The sequence below is a fragment of the Sarcophilus harrisii genome, chromosome 2, assembly GCF_902635505.1.
Source record: "Sarcophilus harrisii chromosome 2, mSarHar1.11, whole genome shotgun sequence".
NCBI classification, from domain to species: Eukaryota; Metazoa; Chordata; class Mammalia; order Dasyuromorphia; family Dasyuridae; genus Sarcophilus; species Sarcophilus harrisii.
Window position 1 is genome coordinate 580,326,623 of NC_045427.1, and position 19,354 is coordinate 580,345,976.

General features: G+C 35.1%; 1 protein-coding gene across 3 annotated transcripts in view; it reads left to right on the forward strand.

The window, feature by feature from the left end:
* Nucleotides 1–15,218, forward strand: part of BTBD16 (BTB domain containing 16) — a 95,819-nt gene extending 80,601 nt beyond the window's left edge. The window contains exons 12-16 of one of the 3 annotated variants that reach the window (XM_031955987.1): nucleotides 2,069–2,151; nucleotides 4,587–4,613; nucleotides 9,331–9,429; nucleotides 11,270–11,458; nucleotides 15,058–15,216. In XM_031955987.1, the coding sequence (XP_031811847.1) occupies nucleotides 2,069–2,151; nucleotides 4,587–4,613; nucleotides 9,331–9,429; nucleotides 11,270–11,458; nucleotides 15,058–15,126 (467 nt within the window). In that variant the 3' untranslated portion in view covers nucleotides 15,127–15,216. Of the gene's footprint in view, nucleotides 1–2,068; nucleotides 2,152–4,586; nucleotides 4,665–9,330; nucleotides 9,430–11,269; nucleotides 11,459–15,057 lie in introns of all 3 variants that reach the window. The other 2 variants (XM_003755300.3, XM_012540751.2) reach the window with 2 other exon arrangements.
* The last annotated feature ends 4,136 nt before the right edge of the window (nucleotides 15,219–19,354 follow it).

Below are 19,354 nucleotides of genomic sequence, written 5' to 3' on the forward strand. Positions count from 1 at the left end.
CAATGGCCTGAAGATGTACATGAGGGGAGAAGTGACATGGGTGAATATGGATATATATAACTCTGAGAAGGACATGGAATAAGATTTATGTAAGCCCCATGTACTTTGAAAACTATTTTAAAAGTTCATTTCCACTATCAAAATGTATAAAGAGAATCTTAGTACTCAACAGCTATAAATGGATCAGATTAATTTTGTCAAGGTTGTTTTCCAGTTGCATATAAAAAACTAATTCATCAGTCTAGAATTGCCCTTAATGTAACACAGACTATGGCCAGAAATCACAGATGTTTTCAGGGAGAGGACATTGTCACTTTATATAGTTACTTGGTCTATAAATATTCTATAAGTCTTATAAATTTGATGGCCCCTGAATAAAGGTTCGGGGAAGGCTAATGCTAAAAAAAAAATGTTTTTAAAAAAAGACTTTCCCCCTGCAAAATACCCTTTATCACTCACCTTTCTTCAGCAGTTTGTCATAAAACCTTTACATATTGTATTTCATATGATCTTTACAATAATCCTGTGAAGTTGATTGTGCATGTTTACTAGTCCCACTTTACAAATAAGGAAACTGAGATGTAAAGAGACTGACAAGTGCTCAAGAGTACACATATGCTTTCCTTTACTATTGGATGTAATATCTGAAGGAATAAAAAAGTAATACAAAGAATATTCATTGATCATGTTGATAACTTCTCAAATCAGAAATCAACCTTAAAGTGGTTCTTAAATGATGGTCCAAGATTCTCTAGTAGTCTGTAAAAGTTCCCCTGGAGGCTGGGCTTCTCTCTTGTGGAGTAAATATTTCTAATATTATAATTCTATATTATAATTATATGTCAATATATTATATTAATATAATATATAATATAATTACACATTATAATAATATTATTATTATATTATAATTCTAATATTCTTTTGTTTGGGGCAAATATTTGGAGGACTGCTCCCCCCAAAGAAAAGTCATACAGCAGACAGGGGATACCAGCAGATACCATTTCTTTTTTTTTCCCCTGAGGCAATTGGGGTTAAAGGACTTGCCTAGGATCACACAACTATGAAATGCTAAGTGTCTGAGGTCAGATTAGAACTCAGGTCCTCTTGACTTCAGGGCTGGTGCTCTATCCACTGCACCACCTAGCTGTCCCAGCAGAAACCATGTCTATCTCTTCTGGTCCTTAGGACTTTGAGTCAAGGAAGAAATGGGACCAAATGCAAACTCAAAAACCTAGAAAGTTTTGAGTAGGATAAGTGAGAGTTTTGGAAGCAGAACAGTGATTATGAACTTGTGATCTTGTGTGATCTTGGACAAGTCACCTCCTCTCCATGATTTAAGCCACCTCAACTTTAAAATGAAAGGGTTGACTAGCTGAGCTCCATGGTCCCTCCCAGTCTAACCATCTCAATTCAAACTACTTATCTTATGGAAGACAAGAGCCATTTGTCTCATGGCTATCATTGCCGATCTTCCCATGGGTGCTGGTGCTATTCATTTTGGCCTTGATGATGCCAAATGGGAGTGATCCTCTAGATATTTTGCCCTGTCAACATAGTCCATAACCTGAAAAAAGAGCAGGTATGACTATAATTCATTTGTGAGATTATGAAATGATGTGACCCAAGGATCCCTCAATGGGTCATCCTCCCCTCACCATGATAGCTCCCTGTTGCTATGGTCCTGGAAGAAGTATCTCCTAACTCTCAGTGACATGTTGATTTTAAGACACTTGATCTCAAAAGGTAAGTTTATATACAGTCCAGAAAAGTTCCTCTTTAAAACACAAACTAACACTCAAATTAGAGTTAATTCATTTATCACATGTGAGGTTTGTGTAGACAAATCTAAAGAGAAAAAACAGCATGACTTTGGATTGAAAATAATTGAAAATATCAGTATATTAGTCTAACAAACCTTTTTGAGCTTTACCATACTCATTTTGAAAAGGACACCCATTTCTTTTTTTTACCCTTCAACTCATAATCTTATTTTTACATGTGAAATTGTTGTGGAGTTTGTTATGAATAAAACCTTCCAAATTTTTCCTTTTATTTTTTTCCCAAGGCAAAGACCTGGAGAATATAAAGCACATTAACTTCTTCCCTGAGACATGGATAGTCCGGATCTTAGCCAACCATTACCATGCAGTGAGTTGCCCTGCTTAGAAAAGGAAGCAATTTTATGGATTTATTGCCTTTCTCTTTCCCTCTTTTCAATTCACGCCTGCACATCCCCCCAATAGAGGAACTTTCCATCTGCAACCATAGTGGAGATCTGCGTCTTTGGGGTTGTGATGACTCTAGAGCATGCCTTATGCAAGGAACAGGCAAAACAGCCTTGGAAAGGAGCTATAGCCTTTGGGATAAGAGTTTTTCAGCATTGTTTCAAGCTTACTAGTCCTGGTTTGCTAGGTTGTACACAGGTGAACAGGAACAGCTCATTTTTATCTAGTTCTTCAAAAGATAAGATGGGTAGCGGGGTCCTAAGGCCAGCTTTGGAGTCAGTAATACGTGACTTTGAGTATCAGTCCCGTGGTCTCAGATAAATGCTTTCAGTTCTCACTGTCTTAGATAAGTCTAAGATGAAGTTAGAGAACTGCTTCTCTGCTTGGTGGAGGAAGTTTCCAATCCAGAATTTCTTACATATTTTGAAACAGATCCAAGCTTTATATATGTGTGTACACACACACACACACACACACACACACACACACAAAATGCAATGTACCCACAATGCACATGTACATATATAGATAATGTATATATATAGATGTATACATGTACCATATCTATATATGTGCACAGTGCCCTGTATCTATGCAATACATGCATGTGTGACTATGAACATGTGCACTTATTCTATATTACACATATACATACAACTTGCACATCTACACATGGGTGCACGTATAATACTATACATAATACAGGGACATATGCATATTCACATTGCACACTAAATATACATATATATATATATTGTGTATACATATATACATAAATGCATGCGTGTGTGTATATATGCATGCATGTGTATATGTTTATGTGTATGTGTATGTATATGCAGACCAGAAAGGTTAAGCAATTATCCCAAGATCATGCCTTTGCTGCATGGCAGAACCGAGTATTCTTCCTCAAAGGCTACTCTTCAGGTAGACTTATTTTTTTTACTAGACCACATTGTCTTTCTGTTGAATAACATGCCTAAAGGATGTCTTTGTCCCAGGAAATAAATATGCTTCTGATGTATTTTCAGCTTTGTATTCTTAGAGATGAAGATACCTTGTTAGTATATAGATTCTGAAGATTTGTATCTTGTGTACTATAAACTTTCAACTGTTTTCTTCAATATGCAATGTCTTTAAATACCCAGAACAATGATCTATAAGCCACTGGATCTCCCAAACTTTTAAAAACTTTTAAAGAGTTGTTTAGAATGCAATTGTAAGCATATGCATTTTATACAAGTGTCTATGTGTATGTGTGTGTGTACATGAAACTTTCATGTTTTACTGATTTAACTCCCAGTTAGGGAGATGATAAAGTCTAGAGCAGGAGCTCTTAACCTGGGGATCTTGGATTCTGTGATGATTAGATTTCAAAGACTACAAATTTAGTGTTTTTAAAACATTTTTATGATTATATTTTAATAGAATTGAGTAGAATTTATTTTCTATGTGATCCTATGTATTTTATTTTATATATTAAGAAACATTCTGAGAAGGAATCCATAGGCTTCACCAGAGTGAATTGTCCAAGAGGTCCCAACAACAAAAAAGGTGAAAAATCATTGCTTTATAGTCATTCATTAGCATAACTGTGTATCTATGCAATATATATGTATATACGGTGGGAACATGTGCAATACACTAAGTATGCACATGTACATATATATACCAATATATACAGAGATACACATGTTTGTTCACATATACACACTAGATATACATGCATATCCACACAATCCAAGTTTATACATATATACAAAGTTATACATATATGTGCATATTCATATATATACATATATCTACTTATATGCATGTAAATACACACATATACATGCATATGCAGAGATATACTTGTGCATATGTATTCACATATATAAAGTAAATATACATATATATCTACCTATATGCATGTAAATACATGTACAGAGATATGCATGTGCATTGTATTAATATATACAGTACATATATCTACATATATACATGTATATGCACATGAACATACAGATATACACAATATGCATATTCACATATACACAGTAGGTATACATACATATCCACAACGCACAAATGCACACACATATCCATAAATGCGCAGTATGTGTGTGTGCATATATACACATGGGTGTTTGTGTGTGCACACATGACAAAGGTGACAGAGAAGGAACTGCCTTAAAAACTACCTTCTCCCCCCACTTCCTCCTTCTTATTTCTTAGCTGTTGATGTCTTTATGAATGAATGAAATCTCATAGCACAACACTCTGGGGCTTGAGTTAGAATTAGTGGACTTTAGGATGTAAACATGGCAAGTACTAATCTTAAGGGCATTTGCTCTCTCTAATTTGTGTGCATTTCAGCTTGAGAGTGGTGGAGACATGTTTCAGGTGAGGGATCTTTCTACTCAAGGTATAAGATTTGGTCTCCTAATTAATCAGGTATGTAATATCCAGATTGGCCCCTGCTAACCTGTCATTATTAACCCCTAAATATCATTCTATAAGTGTATAACTGGCATTCCCAAAATAAAGGCTGTAGACCATGCTAAGCTATTAATAGGACTTGTAACCTTAGAAATATCATTCAACTCCCTAGCCTCAGTTTCCCCACTTATATAGCATGACAAGTTAGATTAAATGATGTTTGAGTTTCTTTCCATCACTGTAGTTTTACTATAAACTTTCAACTGTTTTCTTCAATATGCAATGTCTTTAAATACCCAGAACAATGATCTATAAGCCACTGGATCTCCCAACTCTTTAAAGAGTTGTTTAGAGTCCAATTGCAAGCATATACATTTTATACAAGTGTCTGTATGTATGTGTGTGTACATGAAACTTTCAGTGTATACTGAAAATATCAATTCACTCTATTGGGAGAATTAGTAAAAATCAAAATAATTTTTAAGGTATTAATAAGTGACATAATAATTTATTTATAATTAATGTTACTGATTTTTGGAAATATGTTTAAAATGATTGTTCAAATATAATTATATCAGACTGCTTGCTGTCTTGGGAAGGGGTGAGGGAAGAGAAGTAGAAAAAAATTTGGAACTCAAAATCTTACAAAAATGAATGTTGGAAACTGTTTACATGAAAATGGAAAAAAAAATTCTATTAAGAAAAAAGCATTGATTCAAAAGACTTGGGTTAAAGTACCAAGCATCTCACTCACATAATTAAGAGCAAAAAAAAAAAAAAAAAATTTAAGCAAGTTATTTCCTTTTCCTATGCTTCTTTGCTTCATCTGAAAAAAATGAATGATTAAGACGATGATTTTGATAGTTTCTGACATTCTGGAATTCTTCCAGGAAGCCAGAAGGACCCCTCCTCCACCACTATCTCCTTTTCTCAGATTTCCTGTTTATTACCAAGTAATTAGCACTTGGGGTCTTTATAAATATTTGTTAATTGTGTGTGACACCTTCCCAATCTGGCTGTGAGCACTTAAAGAACAGGAATTTAAGTTTTCTATTTCTGTTGGCTCTCTATAAAATCTAGCCCAGTGCCTTCTTCATAGTAGATATTCTGATATTTATAAAATGATTGAAATATTTGTCTCCATTATGAAATGTTAAGCAACCCTTTTGAACTAAAATTAAAATTAAGTCAAATAAGGAATATTTTTTCTTTAGTTTTCTTTCCTGGGTTCTCCATAGATACCTGAATTCAAATACCATTTCAGACATTTACTAGCTATGTGATCCTGGGCAAGTCATTTAACTCTGTTTGCCTCAATTTCTTCAACTGTAAAAAATGAGCTGGAGAAGGAAACAGCCAACCAGTGCAATATCTTTGCCAAGAATCCCAAATGGGGTCATGGAAAGTAGAGCGTGACTCAAACAACAACAAAGGTGGAATAGTGAAGAGAGCGCTATGCTGAGAATCAGGAAGACCTGAGTTCAAATTTGACCCCAAACATTTACTAGCTGGATCATCCTGGATAAAGTTACCTCATCTATTTGCCCCACTTTCCTTAACTGTAAAATGGGAATAGTAATTGTAATTACCTTCCAAAGATCAAATGAGATGATATTTGCAAAGCATTTAACATAGTGCTTGCTGCACTGTGTTGGCTATTTTTATTATTAATTAGATTCTGATAAATCAGTTCTAATGTGTAACATAAGTTACTCCTGGTTCTCCAGGCAATTGTCTGAGGTTCTAAGTAAAAGTAGATTGCAAATCTTTACTGGTGGGATTTTCCCATCTTCAATGCTGAAATCAAAGGTGTGTATCCCTCTCCTCACCCCCAAAACAGAGTACCTGCATGAATAAGGAACTGAGGGAGATAAAACACTGAACAGGTCATAATTCATCCCTTCCAAGAAGTTACAATCTAGTGAAGAGATAAGATATGCATGTGCCAATAATTGTAATATAAATCATAATATAAGGAATGAGGAGGAGATGTTCAACAAAGGTACCGAGAGCCTCCCTTTAGGTGTTGTCTCTCCCAATTAGGTTGTGAGCTCCTTGAGAGCAGAGAATGCTTTGGTTTTCTATTTATATCCCCAGCCCTTAGCACACACAGTACTTGGCACATTGTCAGTGCTTAATAAATAATTTTCCATTCCATTCCATCCAAGGAAGGAGAAGTTAGTTCCAGCTGGCAGGATCGGGAAATGCATCATGGAAGTAGCATTGGGGCTGGGACTTGAAGGATAGTAGAATAAGCTGTGATAATCATCCGTCCCACATTCTTCCCCACCTCTGTGGATTTTCTGATCCAGGATGATGGGAAGGTGGTGAGTGAAGCATGAACTGGTGACCTCTCTATTGAACTCAGTTCAGTTCAACAAGCATTTATTGAATATGTACCCTGTGCAAGACATTGAGGGATATAAAGACAATAAAAAATATGTATAGTCCCTGCCGACAAAGGTCTTACACTTTATGGGGAAGATATTTGTAACTTTTAAACAATATGAATGGATAGAGCACTGGATCTGGAATCAAGAGGACCCGAGTTCAAATTCAGCCTCAGACACTTAATAGTTACTAGCTGTATGACCCAGGGTAAGTCATTTAATCCCAACTGTCTCACAAAAGAAAGCAAAACAAAATATGAATAATGCATCGTGACTTAAGTGAGGAGAGAGCACGAACAAAGAATCTCAGGAAAGGTTCAAATGTTAAGTGAATATTCCAGTGGGTGAGGTTGGGCAATCTGGAGTCTAGTTCTGACATATCTTCTAAGTTCTTCCTCTATAGAATGAGGAAATTGGATTGAATATTATCTAATTATGCAGATTATCCTACTCTAATGTTTGCACTTCTAAAAATTATCAACCACAGTTCAGATAGATCCTTCAATAGTGTTATATTTCTGATTGTAAACTTCCCCAGACTAACCTATAGAACAAATTAACAACTGCATCTTCACTTACCAAAACAAAAAAGTTAGTTTCACTAAGGAATTTTTTTCAGCTAAGGGAAAAATACAAACAAAAAACCCAACCCAAATCTTGGAAGTGGGACAGGTAGAATGAATGTGGAGAGCCTACCATAGGCCTAATCACAGCAAATATAAAATTGACAACTAACATTTGTATGTCACTTTAAGTTTCACAAAGTACTTTGGAAATATCTCATTCTCTCAACAATTATGGTCCCCATTTACAACTGAGGAAACTGAAGTAGACAAGGTTAAATGATTTGGCTAGGATCACACAGTAAGTACTTGAATTTGGATTCTGGTCTTACTGACTCAAAGTTTAGTGCTCTATCCTCTGTGCCTCCTGTTCACTTAAGAAAAATGGCTATTCTAAGTTGGTTATACTGACCCAAATGAACTTTGACACTGGGATGGCAGAAGATTATAAAGTAAGGTTCACAGCAATGATTATAGGAAGCATACACCATCCCTGCCAAATGTGGACACTGTAGGACAAAGCTTCATTTGCTCTGTTATAGTATGAATCAATATTGAAGATTGCAAAAAACTTAACTCTTCAAAGCTAAGAATAAATAGAATTTAATATAAATATGGTAGCCAGAATCCCAAGAGCCAATCACAGTAATATCTTTCTTGCTGGTTACCAGACTTAGTAATTGCCTACAATAAGCGAAGTTATTACATAAAATCACTTTTCTCCTTGTACTTATTTATAGCACTTCTGACAATCCCCAAACTCCAATTTCAGAGTATCAGAGGCAGGATAATATATTTATTTTATTGTTGATCATAGTAATTCCTTACAGTTCTATAGAGTTTTGTAGTTTTTTAACTACTTCATATGATACTTATTTGATTTTGACAATCCCATTAAGGAAAATAGTACATTTTATGTATAAGGAAACTGAACTTCATAAAGATCAATTAACTTGCCCAAGCTAATATACAAAGAGGAAGAGTATTCATTAGATGCCTAGTTTTAGCACTTGGGTATTTGTTAGATATGCGACTGTGTGTTAGTCACTTAACTTTTTTGCCTCAATTTGCTCATCTCTAAAATAGGGGAAATAATACTTGCTTTTCCTACATGATATTGTTTGTACTGGGCAAACTCTAAAATGCTATTTAAATTGAGTGGGATTTTAAAAAAAAATTATTATTCTGATTGTCAACTGCATTCCCATTCCACATTACCTCAAGTACCTTCTATGGAAGGCTATCCCATCTCTCAGCCAAATCTGCAATTACAGGCTCTGGGTCCATGTCTGTCTGTTGGTTACCTTCCATGTAACTAGATCATGACCATGGTTGGCTGGCATTTACAGTACTTTCAGTGGCCAACTCCAGCATCATAGATGAGCAACAGTGATGTATTTAGAGAGTCTATTGGACTTAAAGAAATCCATTGAGGTATTCTATTTCCAAAAGCCAGAGAACAATGACTTGTCCATCTGGTAGCCTGCCTGATTGTGTTCTCTTTGTCACTCAGAAACAGATCAAACTGGTTCCAAACAAACATGATTTGTTACTGAATGACAGTCTTTGAATCATAGCTACAGTATGGGTTTCATTGTAGTTCATATTATCTGAAGGTTGGAAGGATAGATTTTGACTTTTAAATTGTCAATTGAATCATTTACCTGAATAAAGTAAAAGTTTTTCTTTATTTTGTCATTCATCTTTTTACTCTTCAACATAATGTAGGAAAACAAGATTTACTCAGAAATGATTGGCATTTATGGATTCTTCTTTGAAATTAAGGGAATCAAACATGGTAACTGCTCCTATAGTTTTTCCATGCAGGTAAGATGTGGGTAATATCCAGGACAGTAAAATCTGTGAAAGTCTTGCTTCTGAATAACTGAAGACTCAGAAAAGAAACCTTTTAAAAAATCACCCTGCCATAATGAGTAATACTTAGTGTCAGACAAATGGAAAAGAAGACTAATTTTGTCTGAAGGGGGAGCATGGTGATGTGGAAAAGAGCCCTGGAAAATGAGTCAGGAGACTTGATTTGTGATTTTTATCCTATGCCACAAATTAAGTATGTGACCCTGGTCAAGTCATTTCATTTCTCCCAGCCTCAGATGATTTGTTGAGTTTTTTTTCAATTTGTAAAGGGAAAAAAGTGGGATCTTTAAAGCATGAAAAAATGTAGTTGACAATTTTGAATACTCAATTATTCAGAATGATCTGAGATCTCATTGATCACAGATCACAGTCTATCTCTATCTACCAATCCTGCACAACTCTTATTTATACCTTCTCTAATTCACCAGGTCCTCCCTCTTTCTTTTGACATCATAAGGACAGCTGTAGAGCTTTCAAGTTCTCTGTCCTATCCTTTATCCTCACCAGTCCATCTTCATTTGCTATCATACATTTTCCAGTTGATCTCATTTGCTTGTATTCTTTAGCAACACAAGCTGAAGTTCCTCATTGGTTGTATCTTGCCATTTATTCATACTTACCATGTGCCTTTTCTACATTGCCTTCTATGTGTGATTCATTTCAATTCTTCAGAGACTGATGTGTTCCATTTCAGTCCATTAATATGGACTGAATACAATGAAAGGAAATCTCATAAGGATAAATGTAGACTTACTTTTTTGCTTTTTTGCTGAGGCAATTGGAGTTAAATGACTTGCCCAGGATCACACAGCCAGGAAGTCTTTAAGTGTCTGAGATCAGATTTGAACTCAGATCCTCCTGACTTCAAGACTGATATTCTATCCACTGCACCACTTAGCTGCCCCTAGACTTGCACTTTAAAAAAAATCATAGACAAAAGATGGTAAAGACAGCTATAACTATATAAAAAGATCTAGAGGGTTTAACAGACTGAATTCTAAAGATGAGTCAATAATGTGATATGGCAGTCAAGGAAACTAATGCTATCTTGGGCTTTATTGAGAGGCATAGTAATCATAACTCTTGAGATGAAAATTCCAGTGTATTTTGCTCTGATCGGACAACATCTAGAATATACAACATCTGGAGGTTCAGTTTTGTGTGCCACATTTAACGATAATGATAATAATCTGTAGAGTGACCACAGAAAGGCCACCCGGAGGCTGAGGGACTTTGAATCCATGCCATACAGATTGGTGAAAAGAACTGCAAATATTAGACCTGGAAAAGAGAACACTGAGGATCTCTTGTGAGCTGTCTTCAGGTCCTGAAGGCAGTGAAAAAGGCAGTAGACTTGTCTGCTTGTCCCTGGATTGTTAAACTGAGAGCATTATGTTTCCAGAAGAGATTTCAGGTTGCTTTAAGAAGAAAGGTCCCTAACTATTACTATTCTCCAAACATATAATGGGTTACAGTAGAAGGAAAGAGGAGTCCTTTAGTGATTATAACAAAAAACTGGGTAACATTGTGTTCACCTAGTTATGTTGTCAAGTGAAAACTTGATAAGGTAGAGGTCATAGTAGATATTCTCCCAGGTCCACCCCATTTCTGAGGTTCTGTAATTCTGGATGCCCCAGAGAAATGAAGCTACTTGCCCAGAGTTACACATCAACAAATGACTCTTGTTTGAAAAAAGCCACCAGAAGAACCATAGAAATTTGAGTAGGTATAAATAATTTTCATTTTGTCAGATTTTTAAAATTTTCTCTTCATTAAATTAATATTCTTTCAGAGAATCAAATATTCAGAAATGAACTTACCAGCTGCTGTATATGAAAGGAGCCCAGTTAGCCTCAGACCAGAACGCCTAATGAAATATGAAATCAGAGCACAATCCCTGGTGGATGGAAACTGGGAGGAGTTCAGTACTAATATGCTGACCCAAAAGTTTGGACTTATCAAGTCAAATAACAAAAGCCATGTAAGTTTCTACTTTCAATATTATTAATAATAACAACAATAACCGTTAGCATTTGTTATAAGTGTCTTAATGTAAAATGCTTTCCATAAGTTACTACACTTGATTCTCAAAACAACCCTGTGAAATAGATGCTATAATTATTATTATTCTCTTTTATAAATGAAGCAACTGTGGCTAAGTGGGTAAGTGACTTGTCAGGGTATTCACAGCAAGTAAGTGTATGAGGCAGGGTCTGAACTTAACTTTTTGATTCCTAGCCCAGCATTCTATACCCATAACACTCAGCATCAACCTTGTAACATTATGTTGATGGTGATTTATGACGTATTCTCAGTTATTTTGAGCTAGCAACCCCATATCTGTACAGCATCAAAAGCCCAATAAAATAATGAGTTATCAGCATCAATTAATACAATCCAAAGTAGGCACATTCAACATGGGACCCAAATACAAGAATCAACATTGTATAAATGAACTTTTCATCATCCTTGCACTATGGATGGAAAAAAAAGTGTGGGGAATTGGGGAGATGAAAAAAGTACTCACTACTAGAAATTTTACAAATTACAAAGAGGAAGGACCTCTTGGAAAAGTTTGGCATAGGGATCCAGAATTTAATTTGTTGTTGTTTGGTCTATTCAGTCAAGTCTGACTCTTCATGACCTTTTGTGGAGTTTTCTTAACAAGATGTTGGAGTGATTTGCCATATTTTTTAAAAAGAAAATAAAAGAGAAACAAAGATAAATCATTGGGAAATACTCATTTAAGGGGCCAGAAAGACAATGATGAGGCACAGAATGGGTCAGAAAAAGAAGAAACCTAAAAGAATGTAAAGTCTCGGGTGACTATGTCAAATTCTGCTGAATGGTCAAGGATAATAAAGATTGAAAAAACTATATTGTACTTTGTTATTAGTGGATTGTTGATAGTGGAGAAGAGCACTAGATTTGTGGAAATAGAATCCAAATTTAAATTGGTCAAAGAAAAAAAAGGAAATTCTGGAAATACTATTTGGGGTAAATGAATTTTCAGAGAATTTAGGGAGAAGAAAAGGGAATAGTAGCTAAGAGGAATACGAGGATTAAAGGGAAATTTTTTTAGGGTTGGGTTAAGTATGAAGAGTAGGTTGAGTAAAAGAAATGAGAGATGGATGAATAACAAATTGGAGTTGATTAGTATAAATTTAAACAATGTTCATAGGAAGATGGAAAGGAGCTCCTGGTAAGGATGAGATGAAAATGTGTAAGACAGGAAATGATTGTTGGAACAAAGTCAATGAGTAAACAGAAGGAAATAAGGTTAAATAAAATGTTTGTGAAGAGTAGAGACATCTCATCTGTGAATAGAGAGAAGAGTGGGTATTAATACTGAGACTTTCTGAGGAGTGAAAAGGTAGGGACTAAAGGTTTTCACATAGGATAATCTCCTATGGAAGAGAACTCTTCTGTAAGAGTGTAAGAGTGAATTAGAGGAAGGGTTGGATATAAAAGGAGAGAGAAAAAGGTTTAGAATGGTCAGTCTGGAGAATGAGATAGGGAATCAATAATATAGCAGACGATTCTCAAAGAGAAGCAAAAGAAACCCACTGAGGTTGAGCACTATAAATTTGCAGTCAGTCTATCTGCCATCTAGGGAAGGGGGTGGAGAGAAGTAGGGGAAAACTTGAAACAGAAGTTTTTGCAAGGCTCGATGTTTAAAAAAAATTACCCATACATATTTTTGTATATAAAAGCTATAATAAAAAATATAAAAAATTGTAGTCAGTGAAATCAGTTCAATTTTGTGACTTTCTTTAATATTATCCAGAAGCCCAAGAGCAAAATTAGAGAAATCAGATAGTAGAAGATACCAAGATACAAGAACATGAATTTTGAGGATCTTATAGGTTCAGGAGGCAAGGGATTGTAGGATACCAGCCAGTGAAACTTTAAAATAGAATGAAAACTCTATAGAGTCAAGTAAAGCTAAAGCAAGGGATAGATTAAGAGAATAGAAATGAATTAAGAGGTCAAAAATTAGGCAAGTATTAACACTAGGCTTCGTGAGAGAGGCAAAAGAACAGGAGGTTATGATTGGATAGTATAATCTCCAAGTTCTATAGATTTCAAGACGCCTAAAGAATATATATACTACAAATGGCTGAAGATGGGATAGAGAAGAAAGTTGATGAAATTGCTTTTCTAAAATAAGTCATTATAGATAAGGTAGAGAGGATGACTATGAGTTCTATACTAAAATCAGGATTAGACATTCTCTAAGGTCCCTTCTTTCTCCAAATCTAAATCTTTCTTTAAATCTTTAAATTTGTAGAAATTACCTGGAGATGGGAAGATATTCTTGTTAGTGAATTGTTGATAGTGGAGAAGAGCGCTAGAGTTGTGGGAATAGAATCCAAATTTAAATTGGTCAAAGAAAAAAAAGGAAATTCTGGAAATAATAATATTTTGGGTAAATGAATTTTTCAGAGAATTTAGGGAGAAGAAAAGGGAACGGTAGATGAGAGGAATATGAGGATTAAAGGAAAATTTTTTGCTAGCAGCAACCCAGTACAATAAGTATTTATAAAGTGCTAAGCACTGGGGCTACAAAAACAAAATACAGGGATACAAAACTAGCAATATAAAGAGGGAGCAGTGGTATAAATAGATAGCATGTACTTCAAAAAAGGAAAGATTGTTAAGGGTTGGTATTAGGGAAGTGATCTGGAAATATTAATAGAGAAGAAGAAATGTATCAGTTCTCCTCCATGGCCTCATGAGTCATAATGAATAATGACCTCCACTAGTGAAGACTGAAAAGCAGTATGGTGTCAAAGGAGAGCCAGGGTTTCAATTTAAGTGAAGGTAAATAGGGGTAACTAGATAGTACAATAGATAGAGTGCCAGGCCTGGAATCAGGAGGACAAGAGTTCAAATCCAGCCTCAGACACTTACTAGCTGTGTGACCCTGGGCAAGTCATTAAACTCTGCCTCAGTTTCCTCATTTGTAAAACGAGCTGGAGAGGGAAATGGCAAGGGCAAAAATAAATGTTAGAAATTTGAGGATCTTAGGGAGCTTGTGGAGAATAATGTGGGGATTTCTCCCATATAAGGTTCATCCACATGCGTCAAATACTAGGTTGAGTTGAAATGGGCCTGAGTCAGAAAAGTAGAACTGATTAAAATATAAAATGATAATTTGAGGGGAAGTAATACAAATTGTAATGAAAGCAGTAAACTTCCAGGAGCAGACTTGTAGAATCAGTACCCTGGGAGGTAGATTGATGCCATAGTCCATTCTATTCAAGTATACACTGGCACATACTCAGCTATTTGGTTAAATAGAAACCAACATATGAACATTTCAACTTCAAAGGAACTCTGCAGAGCTGTCTGACAGCATTTCCATGCACAGTAGTTGTTGAGGGGACTGCAGGACTTGCACTTCTGCTAGGAACCAATGGATACCAAAATTAAGACAATAGAAGCCACCAGCAGAAGGAACATGATTTTACCTGACACTGATGAAGGCATTGCCTACCTTTTCCTTCTTTTTTTTTTAACTTTGTGAAACTATTACTCCTATCTTAAACCTTCCCTTTGTTTTTCTTCCTGTTTTAGAGCTTGAAAATCGAAACTGTAGGCAATCCTATCTTTGTGACTTTTGTGTTCATCTTTCCGATATCATGACAATTTCCAGAAGAAATGATGGGATTTCTACTACCACTGATCAACATAAAAAGAAAAACAAACTATTAAAGGGCTCACTCAAGTGAAAAACCTACGTTGTTGGTTGGTATTTGTCCCATTCTTGACTTTGGCCCACATTCAGGTCAGTTTAAGGTGAAAAGTCCACTGAACTTGTATTTGTCACCATTATCTGCAGGTTGATGGGGAATAGCAGATGACTATTTTCTATATTATTCCATTCTAGAGTTGGGGCATAAAGGATTGAAAAATATAGCAGCTGCCAGTGTATAATTATATTGTATTTAATTCATTCTCCCTTTCCAAGTTAGAAAGACATGGCAAACCAACATCTGCCTCTGCAATATAGGCATCTGACTAGACCACACAATTGCTACATTGAGGCAGGAGGAGGAAAGGGGGTGGAAAGATTGTGTTCTGCTTCAACAAGAGGAAAATAAAATGATTTGCCCTTTTATTATTATACTTAAAGGTATCAGGATGGTTTCAGATCACCTCTTTTACCTCCTCCTTCCCCCATCCTACCCCAAAAGTGGGATAGCCATCTCCTCCACTTTTGTGTAGCATCTAATTCCAAAAATAGAAAATATCTACTATGGTTATGGAGAATTAATAAAGATTAGAAAAGGACATACTGAGAATGAGATGATGTTACCTAAGTTTGGCCATTTATGCTGAGTTTGGGGGATGAAGGGAACTATGCAAAAGGAGACAGGAAATGTGAGTAATTTCCATACTTCATGACAGAGTTGGTAAATTAGTTGTAGGTAGAAATAAGGAGAAAGAAAGAAAAAGAAATATTATATGAGGTAATAAGGATCAAAAAAATAAGAGGAGAAGCAAAAGGCAGAGCTGGATTTTTGAAGAATAAATGGATATGATCTGAGAGGAAAATTGGCTATAATGTGAAAAATGGATTGAAGGGAAAGCGGTCTTGGGAGAAAGGATATTATCAAAGAAGACAGAGAAGTTTAGGGCCCAAATGAGGATGATTATGTTAAGCAAGAAGTGTCCAAGAAGAGGCTGAATAATCAACTATCACAAATGATGTTGAGGAAATTCCTTCAATGGGTGGGAAGTCGAACCAGATGATCTCAAAGATTCTGTGATACAGTCACATGTGAGGAGAAAGAAGCATAACTCTATCTACACCACCCAAGGAGTGGTTATCAAAGGCCTACATCATCTGGGGCCCATCTTAATGAATTCTGACAATGCTCCAAAAGCAGGATACATAATAATCACGTGGAGAGTCATCCAGTTCCCCCACTATTTGGCAGTTGCCATTCTCTGGCAAACACATCTCTAAATATAGAAGAAACCACATAAAAATTGTTAAAAATAATAACCCAGAATTTTTTGGTGAATGTATATCACTCACTGTGAAGAGATGACAAAAATTTCCACATAAGCTAGTAGTGAATGTTTAGCAACATGTCACTAATATTCAAAGTAATCAAAATGATGAGCTATAGAAGCACTGAGAGGAGGTTTATGGATAATCTCCTTAGAAGAGAACTGAGTCCCTACAAATGGTATATGGAGCCCTATTTCATATACCTGGAGTTGGTAAGACTTTGTTGTTTGTCTAGAAAATGTAAGTTCAGAACAACTATTTTATAAATTTTTAAGAGTTAGAAGGGACTTCATAAGTCATCTAGTCCAAATAATCTCATTTTGTACATTAGGAAATTCAGACTAGGTAGAGGATTTGTCTAGGATTATTCAGCTAAAATATAGTGGAATCAGACTCAAACCTAAATTTTCTGATTAGAAAATCTGATACTCTCACTATTTTAATCACTAATTATGAAAATACATCATTAAAACTGGTTAGTCTATTTGGTCCCTGTATGTGCCTGAATTAGTTTGTGTCTCTGAATGTAACAAAATTAACCTAATCTTCCTGATCCATTGAAGAATAAAGTACAGAATTCTGTGACTGTAAGAAAACTGAGCTTGGATATAAATCTAAATATGTGTTGAATCTTGAGGGGTGCACTCTATCTTCAAGCAGATGTGTGTATTGAGAAACATTCTAGCTAAGGACAATAAATTTCAGCAGAACTGAGTCCTGATGAACTATTTTATTAACATGGTACTTAAAAGTGTATGTATTATTTTAAAAGTTCCTCATCATATGCTTCTTGTCAAATGACTTAAAATATATCTATTCATATTTTGTGTTCTATTTTGTATATGGAGACGTTCTCTCTAGTACATATGGGTCTGTTTATTAAATTCAAAATAAAAAATAAATTAAAAATACATGTATATATGTTTATCAGTGCAAGTAATTCATACCATATTTTTTTCTTTTGTTGTGGGTACTACTTTTACTCTTTCTAAGAATCCTGAAACAATCACAGAAAGAGCTCATATATCAGCCAGTCAACAAGCATTTATCAAAATGTATTATCCAATAAGCACTGAAGATAAAAAAAAAAATAAAAAATAAAAAACCCAATGTCTACTCTCAAGGAGTTCACATTCTAATAGGGGAGTCAATATTAAAACAACTAGGCACAAAGAGGATATATTCAGAGTGAATGGAAGATAAATCTCAGAGAGATGGCATTGCGGGGAGAGGGTACCATCTTAGTCAAACTCAGTTACAGCAGAGGTGGAGGTGAGTGGGGATGAACATTCCAGATATTTGGGGTTGGAAGGGCCAGGATAGCCAGTGGAAAGGGAGAGAAGAAACAGCAAAAAAAAAAAAAAAAATCACTGTCACTGGTTTATAGCTTATACAAAGGAGAGTAAAGCATAAAATTGGAAAGCTAGAAAGGGGAGCGATTGTGAAGGGCCTTTTTTGATCACTATCAAATCCCTCAAGAATTTGATTGGAGTCCCCAGAGATTCTACTAAAAAGTTATTAGAAATAATCCACAACTTTATCAAAGTTGCAGGATACAAAATAAATCCACATAAATTCTCAACATTTTTATACATCACTAACAAAATCCAACAGCAAGACATACAAAGAGAAATTCCATTTAAAATAACTGCTGATAGTATAAAATATTTGGGAATCTGATATCTGCCAAAGGAAAGTCAGGAACTATATGAGCAAAACTACAAAACACTTTCCACACAAAGTCAGATCTAAACAATTGGAAAAATATTAAGTGTTCTTGGATAGGCCAAGCAAATGTAATAAAGATGACAATACTACCTAAACTGATCTATTTATTTAGTGCTATACCAATCAGACTCCCAAGAAACCAATTTAATGACCTAGAAAAAATAACATAATTCATCTGGAAGAAGCAAAAGATCAAGAATTTCAAGGGAACTAATGAAAAAAAAAAATCAAATGAAAGTGGCCTAGCTGTATCTGATCTAAAATTATATTATAAAGCAGCAGTCACCAAAACCATTTGGTACTGGCTAAGAAATAGATTATTTGATCTGTGGAATAGGTTAGATTCACAAGACAAAATAGTCAACTATAGCAATCTAGTGTTTGACAAACCCAAAGACCCCAACTTTTGGGATAAGAATTCACTATTTGACAAAAACTGCTGGGAAAATTGGAAATTAGTATGGCAGAAACTAAGCATTGACCCATATTTAACACTGTATACCAAGATAAGATCAAAATGGGTTCATGATTTAGGCAAAAAGAATGAGATTATAAATTAGAAGAATATAGGATAGTTTACCTCTCAGACTTGTGAAGGAGGAAAGAATTTGTGACCAAAGAAGAACTAGAAATCATTATTGATCACAAAATAGAAAATTTTTATTATATCAAGTTAAAAAGCTTTTGTACAAACAAAACTAATGCAGACAAGATTAGAAGGGAAGCAATAAACTGGGAAAACATTTTTACAGTTAAAGGTTCTGATAAAGGTCTCACCTCCAAAATATATAGAGAATTGACTCTATAAGAAATCAATCCATTCTCCAATTGATAAATGGCCAAAGGATATGATCAGACAATTTTCAGATGATGAAATTGAAACGATTTCTACTCATATGAAAAGGTGCTCCAAATCATTATTGATCAGAGAAATGCAAATTAAGACAACTCTGAGATACCACTAAATACCAACAGATTGGCTAAGACAACAGGAAAAGATAATGACAAGTGTTGGAGGGGATGAGGGGAAAACTGGGACACTGATGCATTGTTGGTGGAGTGGTGAATGGATCCAACCATTCTGGAGAACAATTTGGAACTACACTAAAAATGTTATCAAACTCT